The sequence below is a fragment of the Phyllobates terribilis genome, unplaced genomic scaffold (genome assembly GCF_046119375.1).
Source record: "Phyllobates terribilis strain yellow unplaced genomic scaffold, ASM4611937v1 Scaffold_3__8_contigs__length_932513732, whole genome shotgun sequence".
In the NCBI taxonomy this organism is placed as follows: domain Eukaryota; kingdom Metazoa; phylum Chordata; class Amphibia; order Anura; family Dendrobatidae; genus Phyllobates; species Phyllobates terribilis.
The window spans coordinates 221,435,577-221,462,291 of NW_027362763.1; the positions used below are offsets into that span (position 1 = coordinate 221,435,577).

The following is a 26,715-nucleotide window of genomic DNA, read 5'->3' on the forward strand; positions in this document are numbered from 1 at the left end:
CTTTAGACTAGTAGGTCAAGACTAGCTGATATGATAAAGCGCCAAGGAATAAATGGTGCTATAACAATAAATCATAATAAATAATAATAAGATGTTTCCCATACACAATTCACATACAGTACAGACCAAAAGTTTGGACACACCTTCTCATTAAAAGAATTTTCTGTATTTTCATGACTATGAAAATTGTACATTCACACTGAAGGCATCAAAACTATGAATTAACACATGTGGAAATATATACTTAACAAAAAAGTATGAAACAACTGAAAATATGTCTTATATTCTAGGTTCTTCAAAGTAGTCACCTTTTGCTTTGATGACTGCTTTGCACACTCTTGGCGTTCTCTTGATGAGTTTCAAGAGGTAGTCACCGGAAATGGTCTTCCAACAATCTTGAAGCAGTAGCCAGAGATGCTTAGCACTTGTTGGCCCTTTTGCCTTCACTCTGCGGTCCAGCTCACCCCAAACCATCTCGATTGGGTTCAGGTCTGGTGACTGTGGAGACCAGGTCATCTGGTGTAGCACCCCATCACTCTCCTTCTTGGTTAAATAGCCCTTACACAGCCTGGAGGTGTGTTTGGGGTCATTGTCCTGTTGAAAAATAAATGGTGGTCCAACTAAACGCAAACCTGATGGAATAGCATGCCGCTTCAAGATGCTGTTGTAGCCATGCTGGTTCAGTATGCCTTCAATTTTGAATAAATCCCCAACAGTTTCACCAGCAAAGCACCCCCACACCATCACACCTCCTCCTCCATGCTTCACAGTGGGAACCAGGCATGTAGAGTCCATCCGTTCACCTTTTCTGTGTCGCACGGTGGTTGGAACCAAAGATCTCAAATTTGGACTCATCAGACCAAAGAACAGATTTCCACTGGTCTAATGTCTATTCCTTGTGTTCTTTAGCCCAAACAAGTCTCTTCTGCTTGTTGCCTGTTCTTAGCAGTGGTTTCCTAGCAGCTATTTTACCATGAAGGCCTGCTGCACAAAGTCTCCTCTTAACAGTTGTTGTAGAGATGTGTCTGCTGCTAGAACTCTGTGTGGCATTGACCTTGGCTCTTATCTGAGCTGCTGTTAACCTGCGATTTCTGAGGCTGGTGACTCGGATAAACTTATCCTCAGAAGCAGAGGTGACTCTTGGTCTTCCTTTCCTCATGTGAGCCAGATCTTTGTAGCGCTTGATGGTTTTTGCAACTGCACTTGGGGACACTTTCAAAGTTTTCCCAATTTTTCGCACTGACTGACCTTCATTTCTTAAAGTAATGATGGTCACTCACTTTTCTTTACTTAGCAGCTTTTTTCTTGCCATAATACAAATTCTAACAGTCTATTCAGTAGGACTATCAGCTGTGTATCCACCAGAGTTCTGCACCACACAACTGATGGTCCCAACCCCATTTATAAGGCAAGAAATCCCACTTATTACTCCTGACAGGGCACACCTGTGAAGTGAAAACCATTTCCGGTGACTACCTCTTGAAGCTCATCAAGAGAATGCTAAGAGTGTGCAAAGCAGTCATCAAAGCAAAAGGTGGCTACTTTGAAGAACCTAGAATATAAGACATATTTTCAGTTGTTTCACACTTTTTTTTTAGGTATATAATTCCACATGTGTTAATTCATAGTTTTGATGCCTTCAGTGTGAATGTACAATTTTCATAGTCATGAAAATACAGAAAAATCTTTAAATGAGAAGGTGTGTCCAAACTTTTGCTCTGCACTGTAAATATGAGGAATTTTTGCATAAGTATATTTATATAGCATTTATTCAGAAGCAACAGCATAGAGGATATGTAGGTATGTAGCAGTACTGAGCAATGCAACTGTGAATCCAGCTCTGGGATTAGAAAGATGAAATTATAACCACAAAACGTGTTTAGAGAGAGTGGCTTACTATATAGTAGAAATCTCTGTGGTAATATTAATGTTTTTTTCTCTTAATATTTAGCATATTTATTTATTATATTTACAGTATACACTATATATTGTATTGGGGATATGCATTTGACGTTTATTAATTTTTTGTGACTTATTTTACCAACGTAAATATATTTACCTTGTCATAATTTATCTGCCCTATATCCTGAATATTCAAGGACTCTGTATTGTATTTTTTTCTCTTCTGTATTGTATTTGATATAATCTTTTGTGTATGTGATTTATGTGCATACCTTTTATAACTGTATATCATATTTCATTTTGAAAAAACAGACTAATAAAATCATGAATTTATTGTTATAAGTCTTGTCCACTTATTTTTTTGCATTTATGTTATTTTTCAGTGTTAGTTAAAAATTCTATACATTGGGGCCCTTGTTTAATTGGTGCATTTTTCAGAATCAGCAGCATGGGGGATATTATAATGCTATACTGAGCAGTGTATCTGGGAATCTTGCTCTTGGATTAAATATAACATTTACTAGAAGGCAGCAGTTTTTATTTTCTTACTCTGTTACTTTGCTCCATCTACCGCCTCCTCCTTGCGTATGTTCTATTTTATTTAACCACTTCACGCAAGAGCCTGTTCTTGACTTCGTGACCAGGCCAATTTTTACAATTCTGACCACTGTCACTTTATGAAGTAATTACTCTGGAACGCTTTAACGGATTCCCCTGATTCTGAGACTGTTTTTTCGTGACATATTGTACTTCATGATAGTGGTAAAATGTCTTCGATATCACTTGCGTTTATTTGTGAAAAAATTGGAAATTTGGCGAAAATTTTGAAAATTTTGCAATTTTCAAACTTTGAAATTTTATACCCTTAAATCAGAGAGATATGTGACACAAAATAGTTAATAAATAACATTTCCCACATGTCTACTTTACATCAGCACAATTTTGGAACCAAAATTTTTTTTTGTTAGGAAGCTATATGGGTTAAAACTTGACCAGCGATTTCTCATTTTTCCAACAAAATTTACAAAAACATTTTTTTAGGGACCACATCTTATTTGAAGTGACTTTGAGGGGCCTTTATGACAGAAGATGCCCAAAAGTGACACCATTCTAAAAACTGCACCCCTCAAGGTGCTCAAAACCACATTCAAGAAGTTTATTAACCCTTCAGGTGTTTCACAGGAATTTTTGGAATGTGGAAGAAAACAATGAACATTTACATTTTTTTCACTAAATATTACTTTAGACCCAATTTTTTTATTTTCACAAGGGTAACAGGAAAAAATGGACTACACAATTTGTAGTGCAATTTCTCGTGAGCGCGCTGATACCCCATATGTGAGGGAAAACCACTGTTTGGGCGCCCTGCAGGGTTCGGGAGGGAAGGAGCGCCATTAGACTTTTTGAATGTAAAATTTGCTTGAATAATTAGCGGACGCCATGTTGCATTTAGAGAGCTCCTGATGTGCCTAAACAGTGGAAACCCCCCACAAGTGACACCATTTTGGAAACTAGACCCCTTAGGGAACTTATCTAGATGTGTGGTGAGCACCTTGCACCCCCAGGTGCTTCGAAGAAGATTATAATTTTGAGCCGTAAAAATAAAATGTTCACATTTTTCCCACAAAAAATGTTTTTCATCCCCTAATTTTGCATTATCATAAGGATAATAGGAGAAATTGCACCATAAAATTTGTTGTGCAATTTCTCCTGAGTACGCCGATACCCAATATGTGAGGGAAAACCACTGCTTTGGTGTACGGCAGGGTTCCGAAGAGAAAGGAGCGCTATGTTGGCTGGGATAGGTTGCAGACACCATGTCACATTTGAAGAGTCGCTGACATGCTGAAACAGCAGAAACCACCACAAGTGACCCCATTTTGTAAACTACACCTCTCAAGGAATTCATCTAGGGAAGTAGTGAGCATTTTTTAATTTTAAATTGATACCATTGGGCAGTGAAGAAAACATAATTATATTTTTACCACAAAAAAATGTTTTACCCTCAGATTTTACATTTTCACACAGGGCAATGGGTAAAAGTGGTGCCGAAATGTGTCACACAATTTCTTCAAAAAGTGGCAATATCGTACCGCTTAGCCATATGGCGAGATCTGGGAGGGATGGAGCGCTATTTGACAATTGGAGAACAAATTATTTTAGAATCGGCATTTGGATTTGGGAGCACAACATTTTCTGAATTTCTTTTGGGGGGCAAGGGCCATTTCGCTTTTCCAGAGCCTTTCTGCTACCAGTAACTTGGAAGTCCCTTATATTTTTAAAAGATGACGGACCTGAGTGGGGACTAGCTTTTTTTGAGGACTGAGTTGAAGCTTTTATTGGGAACATTTTACGTATCATTTATCCGGCGCTGAGCACTTACATCGGGGTTTCCATCTAAATTTCCAAGTTATGTAATTCAGATGAAACCCCTGCGGGATCCATTCACTGTAATGAGGCAGCAGAGTTACTCTGGACTCTGTCTGGCCTCTGTTTAGCAGTTTCCTTTTTTTCAGAAGTGCAGAAAACTGTGGCCAACCGCACTTTTATGCACGCCTAAAAAAACTGACACCGTGGGATCACAGGCCAGACGGCATCCACAGTGGCCTATATCTGCCTCATTACAGGGAATCTTCTGCCGTGGGTTACGTCTGAATCACGTATTTCAGAGATTTACACGGAAACTCTGGTGTAAGTGCTCAGCGCAGAGCGCAGGATAAATGTGAGCATAGCCTTACTGCGATCTTTGGGAGACATAATAAACAAATCAGTAGCAGGTGAAGAATTGGTTTTATTAATTTTTTACGCTGTTCCCCGTGCAGTATAAGTGATAAGATTACTTTATTCTTTGGGTCGGTGCGATTACAGAGATACCAGATTTTTATCGGGTTTTTATGACTGACAGCTGTCATACACTAAAAGACGCTTTTTTTTGCAAAATCGAGTTTTTGCATTGCCATATTTTGAGAGCTATAATTTTTCCATATTTCGGCTGACAGATTCATGTAATGGCTTGTTTTCTGCGGGACAAGTTGACATTTTTATTGGTACCATTTTGGGGTATGTGACATTTTTTCATCGCTTTCTATACCGTTTTTGGGAGGTAAATTTAACAAAAACCAACAATTCAGGAATTGTTTTTGAGGTTTTTTTTATGCCGTTCTGCATTTGGTAAAAGTGAAAAGGCAGCATTATTCTTCGTGTTAGTACGTTTACAGCGATACTACACTTACTGTATATTTTTTTATGCTTTGGCGCTTTTACACAATAGAACAATTTTATAGAAAAAATATTTTTTTTGCATCGCTTTATTCTGAGAGCTATAACTTTTTTTATTTTTCGGCTGATGGAGCTGTATGGCGGCTTTTTTATTGCGGAACAAGATGACGTTTTCAGCGGTACCATTTCTATTTCCATTTTGCTTTTTGATCACATTTTTTTTCCACTTTTTGTTTGGCGATGAAAAAGCATAGCTTTTTGCTCCGTTTCTTATTTATTTTTATTACGGTGTGCACAGAAGGAGTTAATTAGTGTGACAGTTTTATAGATCGGGTTGTTTCGGAAGCGGCGATACCAAATATGTGTACTTTTATTGTTTTTGTATAAATATACGGATGGATTTATTGGTTTAATATTTTATTTATTTATTTTTATTTATTTTGTGATTTTTTTTAACAGTTTGAAAACATTTTTTAGACTTTTTTTTAACATTTTTACTTAGTCCCTGTATGGGACATTAATTTTTATTTTTCTAATCACTGTTCTCATGCAATGCAATAGACATGTATTGCATTGCATGAGAGCTCTGCTGACAGTTTCACACTCTCTGTCTCCTGCTAGACTTCAGCTGCAGGCTGAGTCTAGAAGGACACCATATATGGCAGATCCGGAGGCGGTCATGTGACCTCCGGCTGCAATGACAACGGCAGGTCCTGTAAGACATCAGGGGGCCGTCGGAGAGGTAAGTGGATGACCCCCTCTCCTCTCACTATCTTCTAAATGCCGCGATCACTATAGATCATGGCATATAGAAGATAGCAAAGGGTTAACATCTTTGGGACCTGATCCAATCAGGTCCCGATGATGTCCCCTGTCAGAGCTGTCGCATTGCACTGCACACGCAGCGCTTGCAGGACCCTGGGAGTCCTGAGGGCTGCGGGACCACCGATTGTTCATAAACGTCGGCGCTGCACAGAGCCCAGGCAGCGCCGATGTTTATGTACAGTGGGCAGTCTGGAAGCGGTTAATTCATCTTGTTTTGTTGAATAGGCAACACAATATAAAATTCTAAGGCTCTAATTCAGCAAAGCCTTTAAGTAAACTGCTTTGAAAAATTAGCAAAATTTTTACACAAAGTGGGGTTGCGCAAAAATGTTCTAACTTTTGACATTTTCACACAGGTTTCGGTAAGCTTCTTCAAAAGGGGAAAAGCTGGGCTGGAACAGGGCATGGTGACACCCACTCATCTAATTCATGACAGGTTGTGGAGTAACTTACGTCACAAATCTTACTCTAGTCCTCTTAATGAATTCAGGCTCCTTTGACTTCATCAAGACTTGCATGAACAAGGGTGGTCTCGATGAATAAGGCACTTCATTGTCAAACTCTCAATTACAATAGAAGTAAAATACATAAATTATTATATATGCTATTATATAGCATTTCTTAGTTGGACAACTGAGTATTTGTTTTTAATTATATTTCTTTATAAGAAAAGCTGGTAATGTGAAATTGTCAGATAAATAATATTTAATTAGGTTCTTTATTAGCAGTAATAATGGAGACTGCAATCTATTCTGTGGTTTTATTTGTGTCCTAATATAATAATGCCTATCCTTGGGAGAAAGCTTTAAAGTATATTTCAAAAGCCAGTTTGTTTTACAAGTTATTGCAGCTATAAAACCGTATACAAACCCAGTTAGTGTATTTTATGTTAATCTCCACCACTTTCATTATTACAGTATTTTAAATTGTTACGAGTCTAAAGCTCAAGATTGTGAACTGCCTTCCATGTCTGATGAAAAAACCTTATTTTTACTCTCTTGCAGATTTAATGCCTCATAAGAAGTGTTATCTTCCAGCTCCTAAGACAAGAAAGCGAAAAAGATTGGTCCATTGCATTTTATTCTGAAAATAAAATGTTGTGTTAAAAGAGAAAAAAAAAGATACAATGTGGCAAAAACATTGACTGAATGGTGCGAACGGCAGGAAGACCGGCTTGAGAATCTTTTCTAAATGTAGTTCTTTTAGTAAAATTCCAATGAGATCTAGTAAAAAGAATATATAAATATAATGCACATATCTATAAGTTTGTGGAGCAATCATTATTCTAGCCCATTTTGTATTGTATGCATCCTCACTCCTGTAAGTATTATTACCATTCTATATCTTCTTTTCAAAGAAAGTGCTGTATATATTGTAATTTGTCAAAAACACGCTGAACTCAGCAGTCTGTTCAAAGGCTATGAAATTCTACGTTGCTTGACTGCAGTTCTTAAAATCATATATATGTGGACATTAGAGCCAGGGGTCAAACAATCTAGCTGACATTTTAGCCTTGGATGACCTCATTTGATAGTTTGATCACATAGTTAAAATTTTAGATTCTGCTTACGGCTAAAATGAGATGCAATGTCCACAGAAAATTATAAAAAGAAGGGCTACTTTTGTACTTTTCCTTAAACATATGCATTGATTAGGTTGTGAAAGCTGAATTCTTGCATTCATTGTCCCAATGGCACTAAGTATTTAAATATAACCACTGCAGGGGGAGCTTGGTGTTCAGAGACTGCTACAACTGGGGACAAGCAGAGATTCACAGCAGCAGACATTAAAAGGGGTGTTCACTACTCAGGAAAACCCCTTCTAAATTTGTATGTTTCCCCCTTTCAAAATAACAACATTCATACTCACCTCTGCTGCCGATGTCGTTCCAGCAGTGTCGACACAGTGATCACATATCAGTGTGATAGCGGGAGCGCCTCCAGAATCCATTTGTCTCAATTTTTTCATGTGGTGGCTGTCTGTCGGGCAGGACAAATATACCACCACCGTCTATGGAAGAGCTGCAAACCGTGGTCTGAGAACCTTAATAAAGGACAAATTCCTCGAATAGAGTTGTGCCTATCAGCACAACTTTCTCAGGTGAGCATAAAAGATTTTTTACTCTTTTAAAATTTTTAGTCTCTACTTACTACGCTCAGGTAGCGCTTTCTTTCACTTTTTCCTCCACATCTTTCTACCCAGGAACAATCACCAGTGTGATATCACGCAAACCCTGCAGTCAATCAGTCACAGCTATACTCTCCCCACCTTCGGACAAATTGCTTACATCTGGAGGAAGTGAGAGAGCTGCAACTGTTCGCATGACCTCACACTGGTACGTGATCTCTGGGAGAGACATATCAAGAAGGAGTTGTCCTAAGTAGTGGACAACCCCTTTAATGCTACTTTTGATAGACTACCTTGGACCACAATTCCGAGCAGTCTTTGCTATTCTTTACAACCCAGAAGAGGAGAAATATCAGAGGAAGCTGAGGAAGAAAGGAGAAGCAAACTGATCAGAGGGACGTGTGTATAATCATCATTGCAGACTGCAGAGACCCTTTGACTAAAAGGCAGAGAACAGAGGCACAGGGTGAGTGCTGCCAGCAAAGGGTGCTCTTCTGTCTTTGTGCACCCCTAATTTGACTATAATATTAAAGTGCACCAATCATTCCTGCAAGCGCATCAACATCCGTGGCAACTGGATCCCCACAGTGGACTGAGTGAATTGCATTGCTGAAGCCATTTCAGGTTATGAGTTATCTGCTATTAGTTAGATGTTGTGTGTTTGCTATCACTTACAGTGTAAGTATCATCATCATCAACTGGGAGCTAGCAGTGGAAGTGATTTGGAGAAAGTAATGTTTACATACCCATTGTTCCTCTAGTCAGACTGTATATCATCACAGGAGTACAGCATATGTCCAGTCTATTTCATGATTTGCTATTCCTGCATTTTTCACCATTTAGCCCCATGAAATAAACCTAATCTGTTTTACTTTCATCTCTTGTGAGTGTGTATGGAACTTGGATAGGGGTTTTGTGAGTTGACCTCTGGCAGAAGAGGAAGACCTCTGCATTTTTATAGAGATTTCAGCAAGATTCAGGAGGAGGCATTAAGCCATAGTGAAGTGAGAGCTGCCAGACACCCTGCCTACAGAGACCGGCATAAAATTGTGTTACATACTGTACATTTCAAACTAAAGGTTCCTATACTCATGAGGTAGCTGTCACTCAAACACATGTTCAGCCAACTAATCTGACAGCTGCTTATTTTCCGAGGAAACAAAAGGAGCATTGAGATTCAAAATATACAATCCTTCATTTCCCCAAAATCATCTGTCATCATAGAATCAGGAGACCCTGATATTAAAGGTAGTGGCTGTAACCACAGAAAGCAGGTGTGTATTCTGACATTTATCAGATCTATTTAGGCTCCTTAAAGGAGGTCCCAATTGCTTCTTAGCACTTGGAACAGCCATTTGACCATGGAGCTTTCCAAAATGAAAGGTCCAGTACCACCTGCCTGAATCTAATTTGGCAAATGGATGCCGCCTACTCTGGAAATAGATTGATTTCATTTAGCTTGTCAAATGTATGAGTGGATGGGGTACTGCTTGGTGAGTATTTGGGAAAACATCTTGGCTAGTAATCAAGGACTCTAAAGCCAGTCATACAGATTAGACGGCTGAAGGCCGAACGATGCTTTGGCCAATGGTTTGGCTGACAGCCATCTCAGTCAACTCTACCATACACAGGAGCACTGGTTCGGCTGAGGACTTCTGTTTCCTCTATGTGAAAGCCACCAGCTAACATGTTAAATGGCAGCTTATCTCCAGGAGAACAACGCGATCGACAGTCCCAAATCACACATGCTTGATCAACATCTCTCCCTACCATCAGTCGGCCGTGAACTCCATGCGCATTAGACCATCAGTCGAACCCGTCGATATCGGCCTTTTCGTCTGAAATTAGTCTAATGTGTATGGGGGGGGGGGCTTAAGACCTTCTGTGCTGAACTACTGACATATTATAAGGAGTTCACTGTTGTTTTTTCCTAATCTCTCCTCTCTTTCTCCTATTAATCTTTTCTCCTTTATTCTTTAAAACTTGATACCTTTCCATTTTTTCTAACCTTTCTTTTTCTGCACTGCTCCCTTCCTCATCTATTATGGCTGGGTATTATATTTCAGATATAACTCCATTATTTGGAATTTCCAAGTTGCAATGTGTTCAATTTCTGCAACAGTTTTCATTTTGATATTTTAAGTGCTTGAGCTTTACCATATTATCATTGCAAATTAGCTTCATTGTGACTGCAACCAAGTGAAATTGACATCGTACCCGGCTTGTTTGTTTTTTCACATTTTTACTTCCTCTGTTTTTACTCTGTGCATGTGTTTGTTAATTTTCACTCTGAACATAAACTAGTGTAGTGCCATTAACTAACTGAAATATGTATTTATTTGTTTCTTAAGAGCAGGTAAAACAAATGTAAGGTAATCTGCCTCCCTTATTTTTGTGCTTGTTATGATGCTCTTGTGCAAATTCCATAATTTTCATAATTATTTCCATAATTTTCATCAGAAGATAAAGAGCAGCGTGTAGTAATATTTTAATCTATTAAAAATATAGACACCCTAACAGAAACCAAATGAACCCCATTGTTGTCAAGTGGCCATCTGGCTCCATTTGCGCCATTCATGAGACAGATCTTTTTCGCTAATGAGTTCTATTTTTCTGCTTTTCTCTATTACAGAATAGAAAAAAATAACTGAGTGAATGGTTAAACCTAGCCTATGATCTGTAATACATCTCCACACATTATTCTTTTGCCTACAAGGCATGAAACAATCCCAGGTCCCATCTTTTAATGAGACACATTTTGTCCTGTGCTTTCACTAAACATTGCCATCCTGTCTAGCATGTCAGCCTCCTTAACGGGGCATTTCAGACTTTCCAAAAGTGTTTCGCAAAGAGAAAAAGTCTATTGAGAATTCAACCATTGAAAAATGTCAGCTGTCCGTGGTGAAAACATCTACTTTTTCTAAAGTCTACTATAGGGAAGCAAAAAAAATAATACAATAGTAAGTATTACTTTTCCAAGTTGAAAAAAATAATTTATAATGTATGTCAATCTATGAACAATACATTGTACATAATGTTCATTTTATAAAGAAATTACTTTGCAGACATTTTGCTTTAATGATTGCCTGTTACAATCCCAAGATCCCAAGCTGATTTCACAAATCTTTATATCCCCTGCTCTTGGTAAGAAAATAAGGTCTAAAAGCCCCCCCCACCCCGTACAAATTAGGCTGAAGTCATTCAAACCTGACAATATCGGTGGCTTCGGCTGACAGTCAAATGGGTATGAGGGATTCCACAGTCTCCACTGATAGAAGTTGTTAGTGAAGAATGGGATCTGACAAGTCAAATTTCCGATCTTCTGATCCTTTTGTTGTCCATGAGATAAGTAGCTGCTAAAGGAGTCTGACAGTAGCTCTGTCATTATGAACACAGGACCACTTGACCTGTGTATGGGGGACTCAGGAGAGATAGCACTTGGCCGAATGATTGTTCAGCAAACAATTATCTAATGTTTATGGGGGCTCCTAATACTTTGGCTCCTAATAAATGACCTTTGCCATGACTGCTTTTTGCAAAAACTAAACATGTTGAAGCTTGGATGAAATTTTACCTCATTACTATACAAAAATATTTTAAAAAAGTGAACAAAATGACTCTACTTCGTCTGCTTCTACTAATAGAACAGTGGAACTGTGTAAATACATACAGTTATATGAAAAAGTTTGGGCACCCCTATTAATCTTAAGCTTAATGTTTTTTTAAAATTGGTGTTTTTGCAACAGCTATTTCAGTTTGATATATGTAATAACTGTTGGACACAGAAATGTTTCTGCCTTGAAATGAGGTTTATTGTACTAACAGAAAATGTGAAATCTGCATTCAAACAAAATTTGACAGGTGCATAAGTATGGGCACCTCACCAGAAAAGTGACATTAATATTTAGTAGATCCTCCTTTTGCAAAAATAACAGCCTCTAGTCGCTTCCTGTAGCTTTTAATGAGTTCCTGGATCCTGGATGAAGGTATTTTTGACCATTCCTCTTTACAAAACAATTCCAGTTCAGTTAAGTTTGATGGTCGCCGAGCATGGACAGCCCTCTTCAAATGATCCCACAGATGTTCAATGATATTCAGGTCTGGGGACTGGGATGGCCATTCCAGAACATTGTAATTGTTCCTCTGCATGAATGCCTGAGAAGATTTGGAGCGGTGTTTTGGATCATTGTCTTACTGAAAGATCCAACCCCTGCGTAACTTCAACTTTATCACTGATTCTTGAACATTATTGTCAAGAATCTGCTGATACTGAGTAGAATCCATGCGTCCCTCAACTTTAACAAGATTCCCGGTGCCGGCATTTGCCACACAGCCCCAAAGCATGATGGAACCTCCACCAAATTTTAATGTGGGTAGCAAGTGTTTTTCTTGGAATGCTGTGTTTTTTTGCCGCCATGCATAACGCCTTTTTGTATGATCAAACACTCCAATCTTGGTTTCATCAGTCCACAGGACCTTCTTCCAAAAAGAAATTGGCTTCTCCAAATGTGCTTTTGCATACCTCAGCTGACTCTGTTTGTGGCGTGCTAGAGGAAACCGCTTCTTTCGCATCACTCTCCCATACAGCTTCTCCTTGTGCAAAGTGCGTTGTATAGTTGACCGATGCACAGTGACACCATCTGCAGCAAGTTGATGCTGCTGCTCTCTGGAGGTGGTCTGAGGATTGTCCTTGATTGATCTCACCATTCTTCTTCTCTGCCTTTCTGATGTTTTTCTTGGCCTGCCACTTCTGGCCTTAATAAGAACTGTCCCTGTGTTCTTCCATTTCCTTACTATGTTCCTCACAGTGGAAACTGACAGGTTAAATCTCTGAGACAGCTTTTTGTATCCTTCCCCTGAACAACTATGTTGAATAATCTTTGTTTTCAGATCATTTGACAGTTGTTTTGAGGAGCCCATGATGCCACTCTTCAGAGGAGATTCAAACAAGAGAACAACTTGCAAGTGGCCACTTTAAGTAGCTTTTCTCATGATTGTATACACCTGGCTATGAAGTTCAAAACTCAATGAGGTTACAAAACCAAAAAAAGTGCTTTAGTAAGTCAGTAAAAAGTAGGTAGGAGTATTTAAAACAAGAAAATGATAAGGGTGCCCATACTTATGCACCTGTCAATTTTTGTTTGAATGCAGATTTCACATTTTCTGTTAGTACAATAAACCTCATTTCAAGGCAGAAACATTACTGTGTCCAACAGTTATTACATATATCAAACTGAAATAGCTGTTGCAAAAACACCAATTTTTATAAAACATTAAGTTTAGATTAATAGGCGTGCCAAAACTTTTTCATATAACTGTATATAAAAAGGTTAATCCAAAAAAATAGCAGCACAGCTTAGTTGGGTACAAAACTCCACCAAGGTAAGGCTTTGTATCTTTTGTTCAAACAAATCCAGAATCCAAAAAAATGAGACTGCACATTGAATATTGTGAAAAAAATGTAAGGATTCTTTATTCATTTACACCAGCAATGTTCCAATTAAATCTAGGGAGCCTTTCTTAAGCTAAGTAAAAAAGCTCTATAGAGAGAGCTGAAACATAGCTGCTGTGGGTGAAAAAAGGATCTTTATTCTATTTTTCATCATATTGGACATGTGGTTTCCCCTGTTGCAATTTTACATAAATAAATAGCTAATGGATTCAAAACCAATCAAATATGCTATTAACTTCCCAAACATTTGATTCTGTAAAATCAGCCCTCATTGGCAAGGAGATAAAATTAAAAGGAAAAAAGTCTATGCTTATCTGTGGTAGGCCCTCGATGATGCTGCAACTTCCCTGTTTCTTTGGTCAGGTATTTGATATTTTTGTTGCTGAGAACCACTTAGTCATGTGGGAAGTGATGTACCTCATTGGTGTCAATGTTGTGTATCACACCCCACCCTACGGGACTGCCTGGACCTCTGTGTTTGAAAAACAAAATACCCGGGTGAAGGATCAGTAAAATTGAGGCAGCAGAGGTGGTATAGAGTCAGGTGAGAACTTAAGACTAGAGTATAGCAGATCTTTTGAAATTTGAATTTTCATCATTTGCACATTATTAACATGCCTATCTAGCCATCCTGTTATTTCTGTAATTCCATGTCTTCTTCTTTGTTTTGCAATTTGCAATGTTGAGCAGTATATAAAAAAAATCGCTATGTAAAATTAAGGCTATTGCTAATATATAACAGTTCAAAATCAGAATTCTTACAGTACAAAAGCAATTTGTCTTGTAAGGAGTTTGTGATGGCTTTTGTTAATTTTCTTGTATAGATAGAAAAGCAATGCTCCGTTGCTTTCGCCATTAATTGACACAAATGCACCAGTACATGGGAAAGCTAATGGGATTTTCACATACTTCATTGGACAAACAACATGTTATGTAAAAAGATAGAAGTCATTAGCTTGAAATGATAATGTTCTGCAAAAAAAAAGTGTTAAACCATTTTATTTTCAAGTTTAAGGAAAAAAGAACATACAGTTACAAAAATGAGAAAATAAATGGCAAATGGTACATGAATGGCAATAAAATATCCTACTAAAAAGGCCAGTATTGATGGTACTACTTAAATCTAGAAACAGTGATTGCTCCAATAGAAGAAACCATGAAATATGCGATGCAAAGACTGAAGAACTCTTGTAGCATTCACCAAGTGATCTTTTTACCAGATCATGTTCTTGTTGCCTTTGTAGTACTCGGCTACAAGGTACCGTAAAGGAAGTCACAAATAATTTGCTTCTATTCAGACCTAACAGCTTGAGGGCACAATATATTAAGTGGCAAATTAGGATTTTGCTGATGAGGTCAAGAAATGATGATCAAAGAAATAATCTTTATGAGAATGCAATTGCTGCAGTGCTGAACCAATAGAAATCAATCTCAGCTGCTGGAGATTTTATAGGAAAAAGCTTAAAATCTATTATTAATCAAATGTCAAATTTCAATGGATAAAAAAACATTAGACCAAATAATTCCATATATTTCTAATCAAAGTAAGATATCTTATCTAATTAGATAAACATTCTTGCGCTGAAAGTATATAAGAATAGTCATATGATCTTAACTCTAGTATTATCTTAAAGGGAGTCTGTCACCCCCAAAATGCATTTTAAATGGGCTATACAGATGTGCAGGGGACTTAGCCTCTATAAAAACCCTACTATCGTTGTACTTGGTAATGGTACAGTTCCTGAAAAAATAATTTTTAATTTGTATGCAAATGAGGGAGTTTTGGTGCACCCTTGGTGTGGCTAAGAGTTTGGTACACTGCTACGCCTCCTGATTTTCATATTAAGGTCCTTATCCCTCTTTTAATTTACAGTGGTCACTATCCAAAGTTCTAGATTGCTAGAATGGAAAATTGGAACTGCATGATTGCCATGAAAAATAGATTAGTGCTACATTACGTACATGTGGAATTTTGGAAAACTGGAACCATAATATTGCTCTAGAAAAAATTTACAGTAGAAAGAAGCTACTTAGGACATAAATTGGCTCTGGGAAATTTAATATGCATATTGCCTCTTCAGAGAAAAAGAGGACTAGAACTCTATAGCGCCACCTATTGGAAGCAGAGAGCCTCTCATCTAGCCAAATCAGTTCTCATACATTGCACTGATGAGGGCCAACAGCCCAAAACACGGTGTCTGCAAATTGAGATTCCGATTTGGCTATTTCCTAAGTCATATTGCACGACTCGTTAAAGGGTTGATTGTGACTTGTAGGATTGCTGCTTCCAATAGGTGGCGCTATAGAGTTCAAGTCCTCTTTTTCTCTGAAGAGGCAATTTGCATATTAAATTTCCCAGAGGAGCATTGCACGGCGAATAAGCCTCCTTACTTTGGCATGCCAGAGCCGGTGTGTCACTCTCCAGAAGGAGAAACGTTACCTCTTAGACCTCTTTTCATGTCAAACATCTCTGGATATGTTAAACCAAGAAAAAAGGTAAGAAAAGACATTTCTCAACATTTTCTCGCTAATATGATTATTTTCAGAAGAAGGCACAAATAAATAAATCTTTCAGATACCCACTAATCCAATTAATTCCAGGTTATGCATGTGTCATCACAAAATATAGCAGTTTATGCATGTTCTTTGACCAATCGTTTTAATAATAACAGAAATTATTTATTTTTTTCATGTGTTTTTCATTCAGCACTAAAATAATCTATTACACAAAAACATTTATTCTAACTCATAAAACAGAGGCAGACGAGCTTCAAATCTAAACTCAAAATTCTGTGCTTGTGAATCTTTTTTATTGTTTCTATCATGTAAGGCTTGCTTATACAAGACAGAGAACTTTTCTATCTTGGCAACTTTCCTATCTTGGATGCTGGCTCGTCTTGCATGTGTGTTTAATGAAGTTTAATGAAGTTTCACTATATTGTAAGCTATTACCTCTCCATGGGATGTGGAATAACTTACTAATCATTGAAGGTTAGACATGTGGGACCCCCAGCGATCCTGAGAATGGAGTGCTCTAGAGCACCATGTGAAGGGAGCATACGAAGAGCATGCTCACCTAGGTAGCATTCATTGTCTATGGGACTGTCTGAAATAGCTAAATGCTGTACTCCGCCAGCTCCCTCTTGTGGTGATGGCCGATATTCAGCATTTAAAGGGGTTCTCCAAGAAGGAGATAAAATGGAGTCCATGATATAATTCAAACTACAGCCATCCTAGTCATGTGTCAGGACAGACTACAGACTGAAAACCAACAGCTTCAGAGATGTATGTTTCAATTGAATAGAGCTTTATCACACATATCTTGCACACCACCAGGAGCACGGCTGAAATATGTGAAAAAATATGTTTTAACCCACGTTATACTCAGCAAGGAGATCTCCAGCTTCATCCTCCTCCATCAGTCTGACTGCTTTATAGCCGTGCACAGAGACTGACGGTGCCCAACTGGAAGACAAATAAACATTGAGGAGGATGAAGTTGGAGATAACATGCTCAGTCAGGAAGAGATATATTTCTTCACGTAAGACGGCCATGCTCCCTGCCCCCAACTGAGGTATGTCTGGTGGTACAACTCTTATCAGTTGAGACACAGGTCTCGGCAGCTGTATGTCTTCAGTCTGCAGCCCGTCTTGACACGTGATTAGGACAGGCTGCAGTTTTAATTATATCAGGGATGCCATTTTATCTCATTCTCTGAGAACCCCTGTGTTAGAAAAATTAAGACCAAAACATTGCAAAGTTTAGCTAAGATATAAATCATTATAGACAACTTATTGAATTAAAATGACATGATAAAAAATATTTGCCTTAACGTATTATATAAAGACTAGCCAAAATTGCTGCACAATAATTAAAACTATATCTATTGCATCTGTGTAAAAATGCTTGAAAAATAGAGCTATCAAAGGAGTAAAAATGTCTTAAATGTAATACTTATCCTACTAGTGCAAAATAACCCATTATACAATCTCTACTGCGATTCCTTGATCATTGACATAGATATGATCTCCTTGTTAATATGTGGAGTCCATGAAGTCAAAGTCACTTATCCAGCTTGTTAAAGAAGCCGATACTATCTGTGACTAAAAGATAATTACTTTGAGATTAGAGACGCCAGTTTATCTTTTTGCAAAGATAATAATCATCAATTTGTTAGATTTCTGCTATCAATATACATATTTATCACAATGAAAGTTTTTCATCAGTTAGGCTTATACTGATTATGGCATAAGTCTTAGGAATTTTGTAAAAAAAAAGTTCCAAGTTAGCATTTTCTGCGGTTTGTTATCTTCCAGTAAAAAAAGGTCAGAAACCTCAATGTGGATGCAACATTGTTACATTTGAAAGTTATCTTTTTGAGGTTGTGTAGCATTATAATCTAAGTTCAGGGACTAAAAAGAGTGTAACTAATGTAACATAAAATATGCCTTATAACTGATTGCAATAGAGTTGAACAAAAAGAATTCCAGGACCCAGGTTCAACGACCATGTCTGTGGTCTGTGGACCCTGGAAAAGAGTCCAGCAAACCTACTACAACCTTACAGTCCAAAAAGCAAAAAGTGTATTAGCTCACTGGGTGTGGATAGGCTTAAAGGGGTTGTCCACTACTTATAATTCCCCCCACAATGTATCCCCCCGGGGCCCATAAGTGTCTTTGTAATTACCTTCTGTTGCAGTTGCTGCCTGTGAGCGGCGCTATCGGTGGCCGCTCATAGGCATTACGTGACCCCCGGCTTTTGCCGGCTCTGACATCCGATGACGTCACGTCATGATTCCGGATGCAGCCGGGGGTCTTTGTGTTCTGCGTTCCACCGGTGGATGTTGGGTTGTGGGCGGCGTTACCCTGCACGTCACACCGGGCATTCACCGCTCGCTCTCCCTCTCCTCATTCATCGGGAAAGCGCGCACTGGATGCTGGGTGTGATGCGGGGGGGTAACCCCTACCACAGCCCAGCATCCACCACGGGGAGCGCGTCACTGAGGTCACGCCTCACTTGACGTGACATCAGTGGCAAGTCACGTGATGCCTGTGAGCAGCCACCAATAGCGCCGCTTACAGGCAGAAACTGCAACAGAAAGTAATTACAAAGACACTTATGGGCCCCGGGGGGATACATTGGGCGCATAATAAAAAGTTGTGGCCAACTTCTTTAATCCAAGGCACGGACCATGCTCCCATGTAGCATTCCAATGAAAATCCAAAATGCATCTTTAATCTAGCCACATGGATAGAGCATAAAATCTTCTTTATTGGATATTGAGTAAAAACATGTTATAAAAGAGTAACATATTAACCCCTTAGTGACCGGGCCAAATTTTTCAACTCTGACTTGTGTCACTTTACGTGGCAGTAACTCTGGAATGCTTCGACATATCTCGGAGATTTTGAGACTGTTTTTTCTCATGACACATTATATTTTATGACAATAGTAAATTTAGGTCAATATGTTTTATGTTTATTTATAAAAATATCAGAAATTTGACAAAAATGTGTACAAATTAGCAATTTTCAAACTTTGAATGACTATCTCTGTAATCCTGATCATCATACAACACAAAATAGTTAATAAATAACATTTCTCTCATGTCTGCTTTACATCTGTAAAATGATTTTCTATTTTGTAAGGATGTTAGAAGCTTTAAAATTGTAGCAGTAATTTTTCATTTTTTTCAAGGAAATTTACAAAACTTAAGTCTTAGGGAACTATTTGAAGTGACTTTGGGGGACAAATAAATTAGAAACCCCCAAAAGTGACACTATTTTATATTCAAAACTTCTGTCAGGTTGTTTATGAACCCTTCAGGTGCTTTTCAGGAATAATGTAAAGTGGCATGACAGCAAAAAAAATATTATTTTTACCACCTAAATTGTTGCTAACTTCTGAGCAGGTGACTATTGTCCACAACTCTAAGGCCGTTATTTGGCCGTGAATTGCCATGGCAAACATGAGAGGGAGCCTCCAAACTCTGTTAACCATCTAGATGCCGTAGTCATTATTGACATCAGCATCTGAGGGGTTAAATAGCAATGTTGTTACTGATGCAGCAAGGTGTCAGCTGTAGTGTACAGCTGGGGATGCCATTCACTCATATTTCAGGCCAGTTTTAAGTCATATTGGTGGTCACTAAAGGTGAGGTACAGCACCTACAAATTTTGAGTGGTTAACCGCTTTTACTCATTCTATACAGTGTTCACCTCAAAAACAGAGTTAAGATTAAGAGCAGGTTAATGCTTTATAGGGACATGACAGGTTCCCTTTAAAATGTAATAGGTCAGATGTCTGGCACTGCTGCGGGCATCTCCTCTCTCTACCTCTCTTCTGTTTTCAATTGAATCTCTGTATTATTCACATACTACTACTCTCATCTTCTTCACTTTTACAATTATACAACATATTACAGATGGAGCATATGTCCAATGTTTTAGCTATGTTCCTATTTCCATTGCTGAGCTGTTGCTGCTGCATTCCCTGCATTGGGTTTTCTACTGGCTCTGACAGGACCTCTGGATTGGCTGCACTATACCATGTGATATGATAGCTGTAAAGCATTAAAAGAAAGCCGAGACAGCCATGTCTGAGGTCATGACAGCCTTCTGTGGCTGAGGCAATTTTCTGAGATATATGAAATAGTGTAGGTATTTTTTTTTGGAATATGACCAAATCGAATCTCAAACAGTTTAATTCACCAAGATCAAATTAATTCAATCATCTCTACTTGTGAGAAGTAAAAAAATGTCTAAAACACATTAACATGCCACACTGCATATGTGACAAATTTTCAAGCTATATCCTATTACAGAAAAACATAAAAAAAATGGTTTCAATTTGCTTGATGTACAATTTCACTATTATTAAATTTTTTCACAATTATCACAAGTTTACAATATTATAAAAGTTTTTGCTACCTTCATGTTTTATAGTGAAAATGAATGGGATGTGGACATGGAACATAATATGGACAAACATACAGACCAAAAGTTTGGACACACCTTCTCATTTAAAGATTTTTCTGTATTTTCATGACTATGAAAATTCTACATTCACACTGAAGGCATCAAAACTATGAATTAACACATGTAGAATTATATGCTTAACAAAAAAGTGTGAAACAACTGAAAATATGTCTTACATTCTAGGTTCTTCAAAGTAGCCACCTTTTGCTTTGATGACTGCTTTGCACACTCTTGGCATTCTCTTGATGAGCTTCAAGAGGTAGTCACCGGAAATGGTTTTCACTTCACAGGTGTGCCCTGTCAGGTTTAATAAGTGGGATTTCTTGCCTTATAAATGGGGTTGGGACCATCAGTTGTGTTGTGCAGAAGTCTGGTGGATACACAGCTGATAGTCCTACTGAATAGACTGTTCGAATTTGTATTATGGCAAGAAAAAAGCAGCTAAGTAAAGAAAAACGAGTGGCCATCATTACTTTATGAAATGAAGGTCAGTCAGTTTGAAAAATTGGGAAAACTTTGAAAGTGTCCCTAAGTGCAGTTGCCAAGACCATCAAGGGCTACAAAGAAACTGGCTCACATGAGGACCGCCCCAGGAAAGGAAGACCAAGAGTCACCTCTGCTTCTCAGGATAAGTTTATCCGAGTCACCAGCCTCAGAAATCGCAGGTTAACAGCAGCTCAGATTAGAGACCAGGTCAATGCCACACAGAGTTCTAGCAGCAGACACATCTCTTCAACAACTGTTAAGAGGAGACTTTGTGCAGCAGGCCTTCATGGTAAAATAGCTGCTAGGAAACCAGTGCAAAGGACAGGCAACAAGCAGAAGAGACTTGTTTTGGATAAAGAACACAAGGAATGGACATTAGACCAGTGAAAATCTGTGCTTTGGTCTGATGAGTCCAAATTTTAGATCTTTGGTTCCAACCACCGTGTCTTTGTGCGATGCAGAAATGGTGAACGGATGGACTCTACATGCCTGGTTCCCACCGTGAAGCATGGAGGAGGAGGTGTGATGGTGTGGGGGTGCTTTGCTGGTGACACTGTTGGGGATTTATTCAAAATTGAAAGCATACTGAACCAGTTTAGTTGGTTTAGTTGGACCATCATTTATTTTTCAACATGACAATGACCCCAAACACACCTCCAGGCTGTGTAAGGGCTATTTGACCAAGAAAGAGAGTGATAGGGTGCTACGCCAGATGACCTGGCCTCCACAGCCACCTGACCTGAACCCAATCGAGATGGTTTGGGGTGAGCTGGACCGCAGAGTGAAGGCAAAAGGGCCAACAAGTGCTAAGCATCTCTGGGTACTCCTTCAAGATTGTTGGAAGACCATTTCCGGTGACTACCTCTTGAAGCTCATCAAGAGAATGCCAAGAGTGTGCAAAGCAGTCATCAAAGCAAAAGGTGGCTACTTTGAAGAATCTAGAATATAAGACATATTTTCAGTTATTTCACACTTTTTTGCTAAGTATATGTGTTAATTCATAGTTTTGATGCCTTCAGTGTGAATGTAGAATTTTCAAAGTCATGAAAATACAGAAAAATCTTTAAATGAGAAAGTGTGTCCAAACTTTTGGTCTGTACTATATACCAATACCATTTAGTAGCTGGTATACACATGTGCAGGAAAATGCACTATGTAAAGCTGGTCATTAGTAGTACATCAAGTAAATTTGGGAAAACGATTGACAGGACTCTTGTCCAGCATACACATCCTTATTCTGTGGAAGCTGGAATAGGGCCAGCATCCTGGGAAACTCATCGGCACCTGCAACATCATAACATCACTTGAAGCCTAGTGAGTAGGTTCATGTGACATTATGATGTGTGTCGTTCCAAAGTCATGATAACTTGGGGGCCTAGTAATTTACAGAGGTGCCAAGGATGACTGCATTAAAGTGCCTGTCGAGGAACTTCACAGGACCCTGGTCTGGCTGCTATGGTGTACCAACATGGACATCGGACAAGGGTCCTATGGATCTTTTTGCTCAATTCTAACATCAAGTGCGCAAGTAGATTTTGGCAGGGCCAGCCAACTATCTAATGTGTATGGGAGCCTCCCTACTCCCAGAAGTTAAAGTGACTTACTCCACTCTCCCATTTCAGAGCAAATGCATGTTTGGCCAAGTGGAACATGAATGTGTATGGGGAGATGAGAGAGACAGATGTTAGCTAAAGGAGCGTTCATGCGATAGCTATATTACATGTATTTCCATTTCTACCTAAGTCCATAAGTGTATATAGAATAAAGTATCACTATTGTACCACTTTATTCCCTTTGCATGTATAGTAGTACCGCTGGTAGACAAACATTTGAGCAGACCTAATTATAATTTCAAGTGTAGCAAGAATCTGATGTGCTATAGACCCCACTTCAATACCACATCCAGCTTTAAACCATCTGTACATTTTAATGCTGCCTAATGGAAAGATTACCAAGGACTCGATAAGGAGGAGCAGGTAATTTCTGCAGAGCCTATCCGGTATTCCTTAAGTTCTAAATGGTAGCGGCATTAAACCATTTCATTTCATAAATATTCTAACACCCGTCAGCAGATGGGAGGTTACAAGGGCAACAGTTAAAAGTAGAATATTTTAAAACCTCTTTCCCAACAAAAGAACTTTCACTTCAATTATGAACACAGCTTTCTTCTTCTCTTCGATCCATTACACGTATAACTACCAATGCAAAAATAAATGTATCTTGAAGTCCATTACCATAACCCATCTGCATTAGTGCCCTGCTTGCACAGACTGAAAGAGCAGGCGTCACATTATGCCATTTTATGAGGTTAACAGCTGGTGTGTATTTTGTGCAGATAGATTCCGAAATGTGCTGAGTGTCGAACAAGTTCTTCTAATATGGATTCTGTCAGAGCTGCAGGGAGAGAGGTAAAATACTGTATGCATTGTCAGAGCTCTGCTAGGACATCTGCCCTTCCTGTGGCAATGATGGGGTTGCAGACTGTACAGACAATCTGTGTACAATATTGAAGAAGAGATGCCAATATGTTTGCTTTAGAGATGGTGTCAGGCAGGACATTACTAGGTGGTATACATAAACTCTTAGAGGTTCAGATATCTAAATAAGGGCCGGAATTGAGCTGTTTGAGCAGTTGGTACAAGATGGTCCTTGCATGCCAATGTACAGTAAAGACATAGGAGACCTGTCATACCTACAGTATGTGCTAAGTGCAATAGTTATACATACCTCCCAACCATCCAGGATTCAGTGGGACTGTCCTGCTGTCCCAGGAGGTTGGGGGTATGTCCCAATTTGAGTTTTATATGCGTCCAAGGGTCATAAATACAGCTAAATATAATGATGGAGAAGGCAGCTATCAGGTCATTTTTCCACCGTTGTATCTATGTAAAGACTGAAGGTCCTGCCAGAATCTTTAGGTCATGTGACAGTCTCAAGTTATGTAACTTCCATCGGAGAAGAGGGAAAAGAAGCAGGACACATGAAATATATATACATATATAGCAGATCTCTGTGTGTTAATGTAGCAAAATTGTGTGAGTATATGTGTGTATATGTAGCATAGCTGAATATGTATGTTAATATAGCAGAGTTGTGTGTAAATATAGCAGAGACTCTGTGTGCTTGTGTGTATAGAAGACCTGAGAATGTGTGGATACCAGCGATGAGTGTGTGCGTGTGTATGTACAGTATAGCAGACCTGATTGAGTGTATGTTAATGTAGCACAGTTGTTTGTTTATAGTGTATATATATAAATTTATAAATGTGTAGAGTTGTATAAACACAACTCTGCTACATGAAAAGACACACTCAGCTCTACTTGATATACACACACACAATCTATGCTATGTACACACACCCTTACATTCACCTCCACTGTAAGCACATATTTCCAGCGGAGGTGAGTTTATGCATGTGTGTACATTGCAGAGCTGAGTGTGTGTAGGTACATCCAGTAGAGCTAGGTGTGTTTTGATATAGGAGAGTTATGTGTATATGTAGCAGAAATGACTATGTATATATAGCAGAGCTCTGTGAATGTGTGCTTGTGGGTGTTTATATGTAGCAGAGCTGTGTGTATGTAGCAAAGCTCTGTGTGTTTTAATGTTGTTGAGCTCTGTTTGTTGATGTTGCACAGCTGTGTGTATGCTTATGTAACAGAGCCACGTGCATTGTGTACACTGTGTACATCATACTGTGGGATCTGTGCATCTGTGGAGGGCGCCCTTCTGGTGGATGTCTGTGGGTGACATCATACAGAGTGATGGAGGCTCTGTATGGGCACCATACAGTGTGTTGGGCACTGTGGGGTCATTATACTCTGTGTGGGGGACTGTAAGTGCATCTTACTATATAGGAAGTACGGTGGGGACCATGACAGTGTACCAAACAATGTGGGAACACTAATGGTTTAACTAGGAGCAGTAACTCTGTGTGGGCACATATAAAAGACTAGGTGAAGTTAAGGTATAGGCTTAGTGTAAATGAAAAATAGCTGTATGTGTCCCTCTTTCTTATTTATCATTGTTGGGAATTAGCTATGTGAGGACAAACCTAAGACTACAGTATATACAGAACATGGTCATATAATATTGAACATACTCCATATAGATTATAGTAGAAGAGCAGTTATCTTGTAGCAATCATTGTACAATTGTGTAATCATTCCTAGAATCTGCTGCCTTTCAGTTCAATTTCCCATAATGGACTTTGTCACACATCACCATTCACACACTTCATTGGAAAAGATAATGATGATTGTTAGGTAGGAGGTCACATATATTTTCTGGCAGATGAAACATTTTTTAAGACTCAGGACTGTCTATTTACACACAGCAATATGGATTGATATTGGTTTGACTCGTGTGTCAAAACTAGATCTAATAATTCTTTGCATGAGGCCACGTACCCACTATCAGTATTTGGTCAGTATTCGGTCAGTATTTTTTCTCAGGAGTGGGAGCCAAAACCAGGTGAGGAACAATTAGAGAAAAGGTATAATAGAAACAAGTGCATCAATTCTGCATTTATCACCCACTCCTGAGAAAAAATACTGACTTAATACTGACCAAATACTGATAGTGTGGCCTTAGTTTGTACAGAGACAAACACTCCCAGTATGAATTAAGGGGAGGACACTTATCTGCATGAGAATCTGCCTCCAAAGCTTATTTTAAGGGTGCAGTCATATGGCCATATAACATGGACGACAATATCGCAATGCTCGGACTGGCTTTCTGCTCTCCTGACCAGAACATGACTGCATGTATTTCTATGCAGCTGTTACGCTTGGGTCAGGAGAGCTGATGGCCAGTCTGAGCATTGCGATATGATCGTCGTCAGTGTTATACAGCCGTCTGGCTTCACCCTAAATGAAAGGAGGTGTTACCAGTGTGAGCCATGTAACTTACACAGAACAGTAGAACTGAACTTTCCCTCCTAACAAACATTTTAGCAGCTCTCACAGCTCTGCTCTATAATTTTGCATATTAAAGATACAATTTTTTATACTAGGAATTATGGTACCATACAGTAAAAAATCACCATATAAATTCATTGGAATAATTGTTTTTAAACGTTAGATATAAAAGTTTCTGTGGAAAGTAATTGGATTGTTAGAACAAGAAAAACCTTCATGTGTCCATGTATGTATGGCCTGCTTTCCCTTTCTTTGGCTTTCACATGGCCTCATATGAATACAGTTTTTCACAGACCACTAACAGGTCTGTACTTACAACCCATAAAAGATTAAATGTATTATTACTGTCATCTCAGGTCATTGGCTAGGATATATGCAATTGACATTATTACTAGAAGACACTTTCTGAATAAGGAGTTTCTCTGATTTCATTCAATGCTATGGAACCTATAAAAATCAGTCTCCGCTTTGCAGACATCTAATAATAAATATGTCTTTTACAATAAAATCCAGACATGTTGTCATGTACATTTGAATTAATAGTTGCTTTACTCTGAGTTGATTTACTTCTAAGTAAATTTGATAAGATTGAAATAACAGTGAAAGATCATTAATAATGAACACATTAAGTAGCGTCCTACCTGCAAACGGAACCGGGGCATCTTTGTCCAATGCAACCAGAGGGGGATCCAGAATAACCGTGTCATTATTTTCAGTGATAACTCCATGATACGATGTTTCAATCCACGGTTTGTGCTTGTTCACTAAAAGTAAAAATAGAAATTCACACATCTTGTTAAAGCCTTAT

The 26,715-nt window shown here is 38.6% G+C and overlaps 1 protein-coding gene across 1 annotated transcript in view; it reads right to left on the reverse strand.

Moving 5' to 3' along the window:
- Nucleotides 1–26,715, reverse strand: part of CLSTN2 (calsyntenin 2) — a 1,504,973-nt gene that overhangs the window by 946,538 nt on the left and 531,720 nt on the right. The window contains exon 2 of the mRNA XM_073674635.1: nucleotides 26,549–26,671. Coding sequence (XP_073530736.1) covers nucleotides 26,549–26,671 — 123 coding nt within the window. The remainder of the gene's footprint in view (nucleotides 1–26,548; nucleotides 26,672–26,715) is intronic.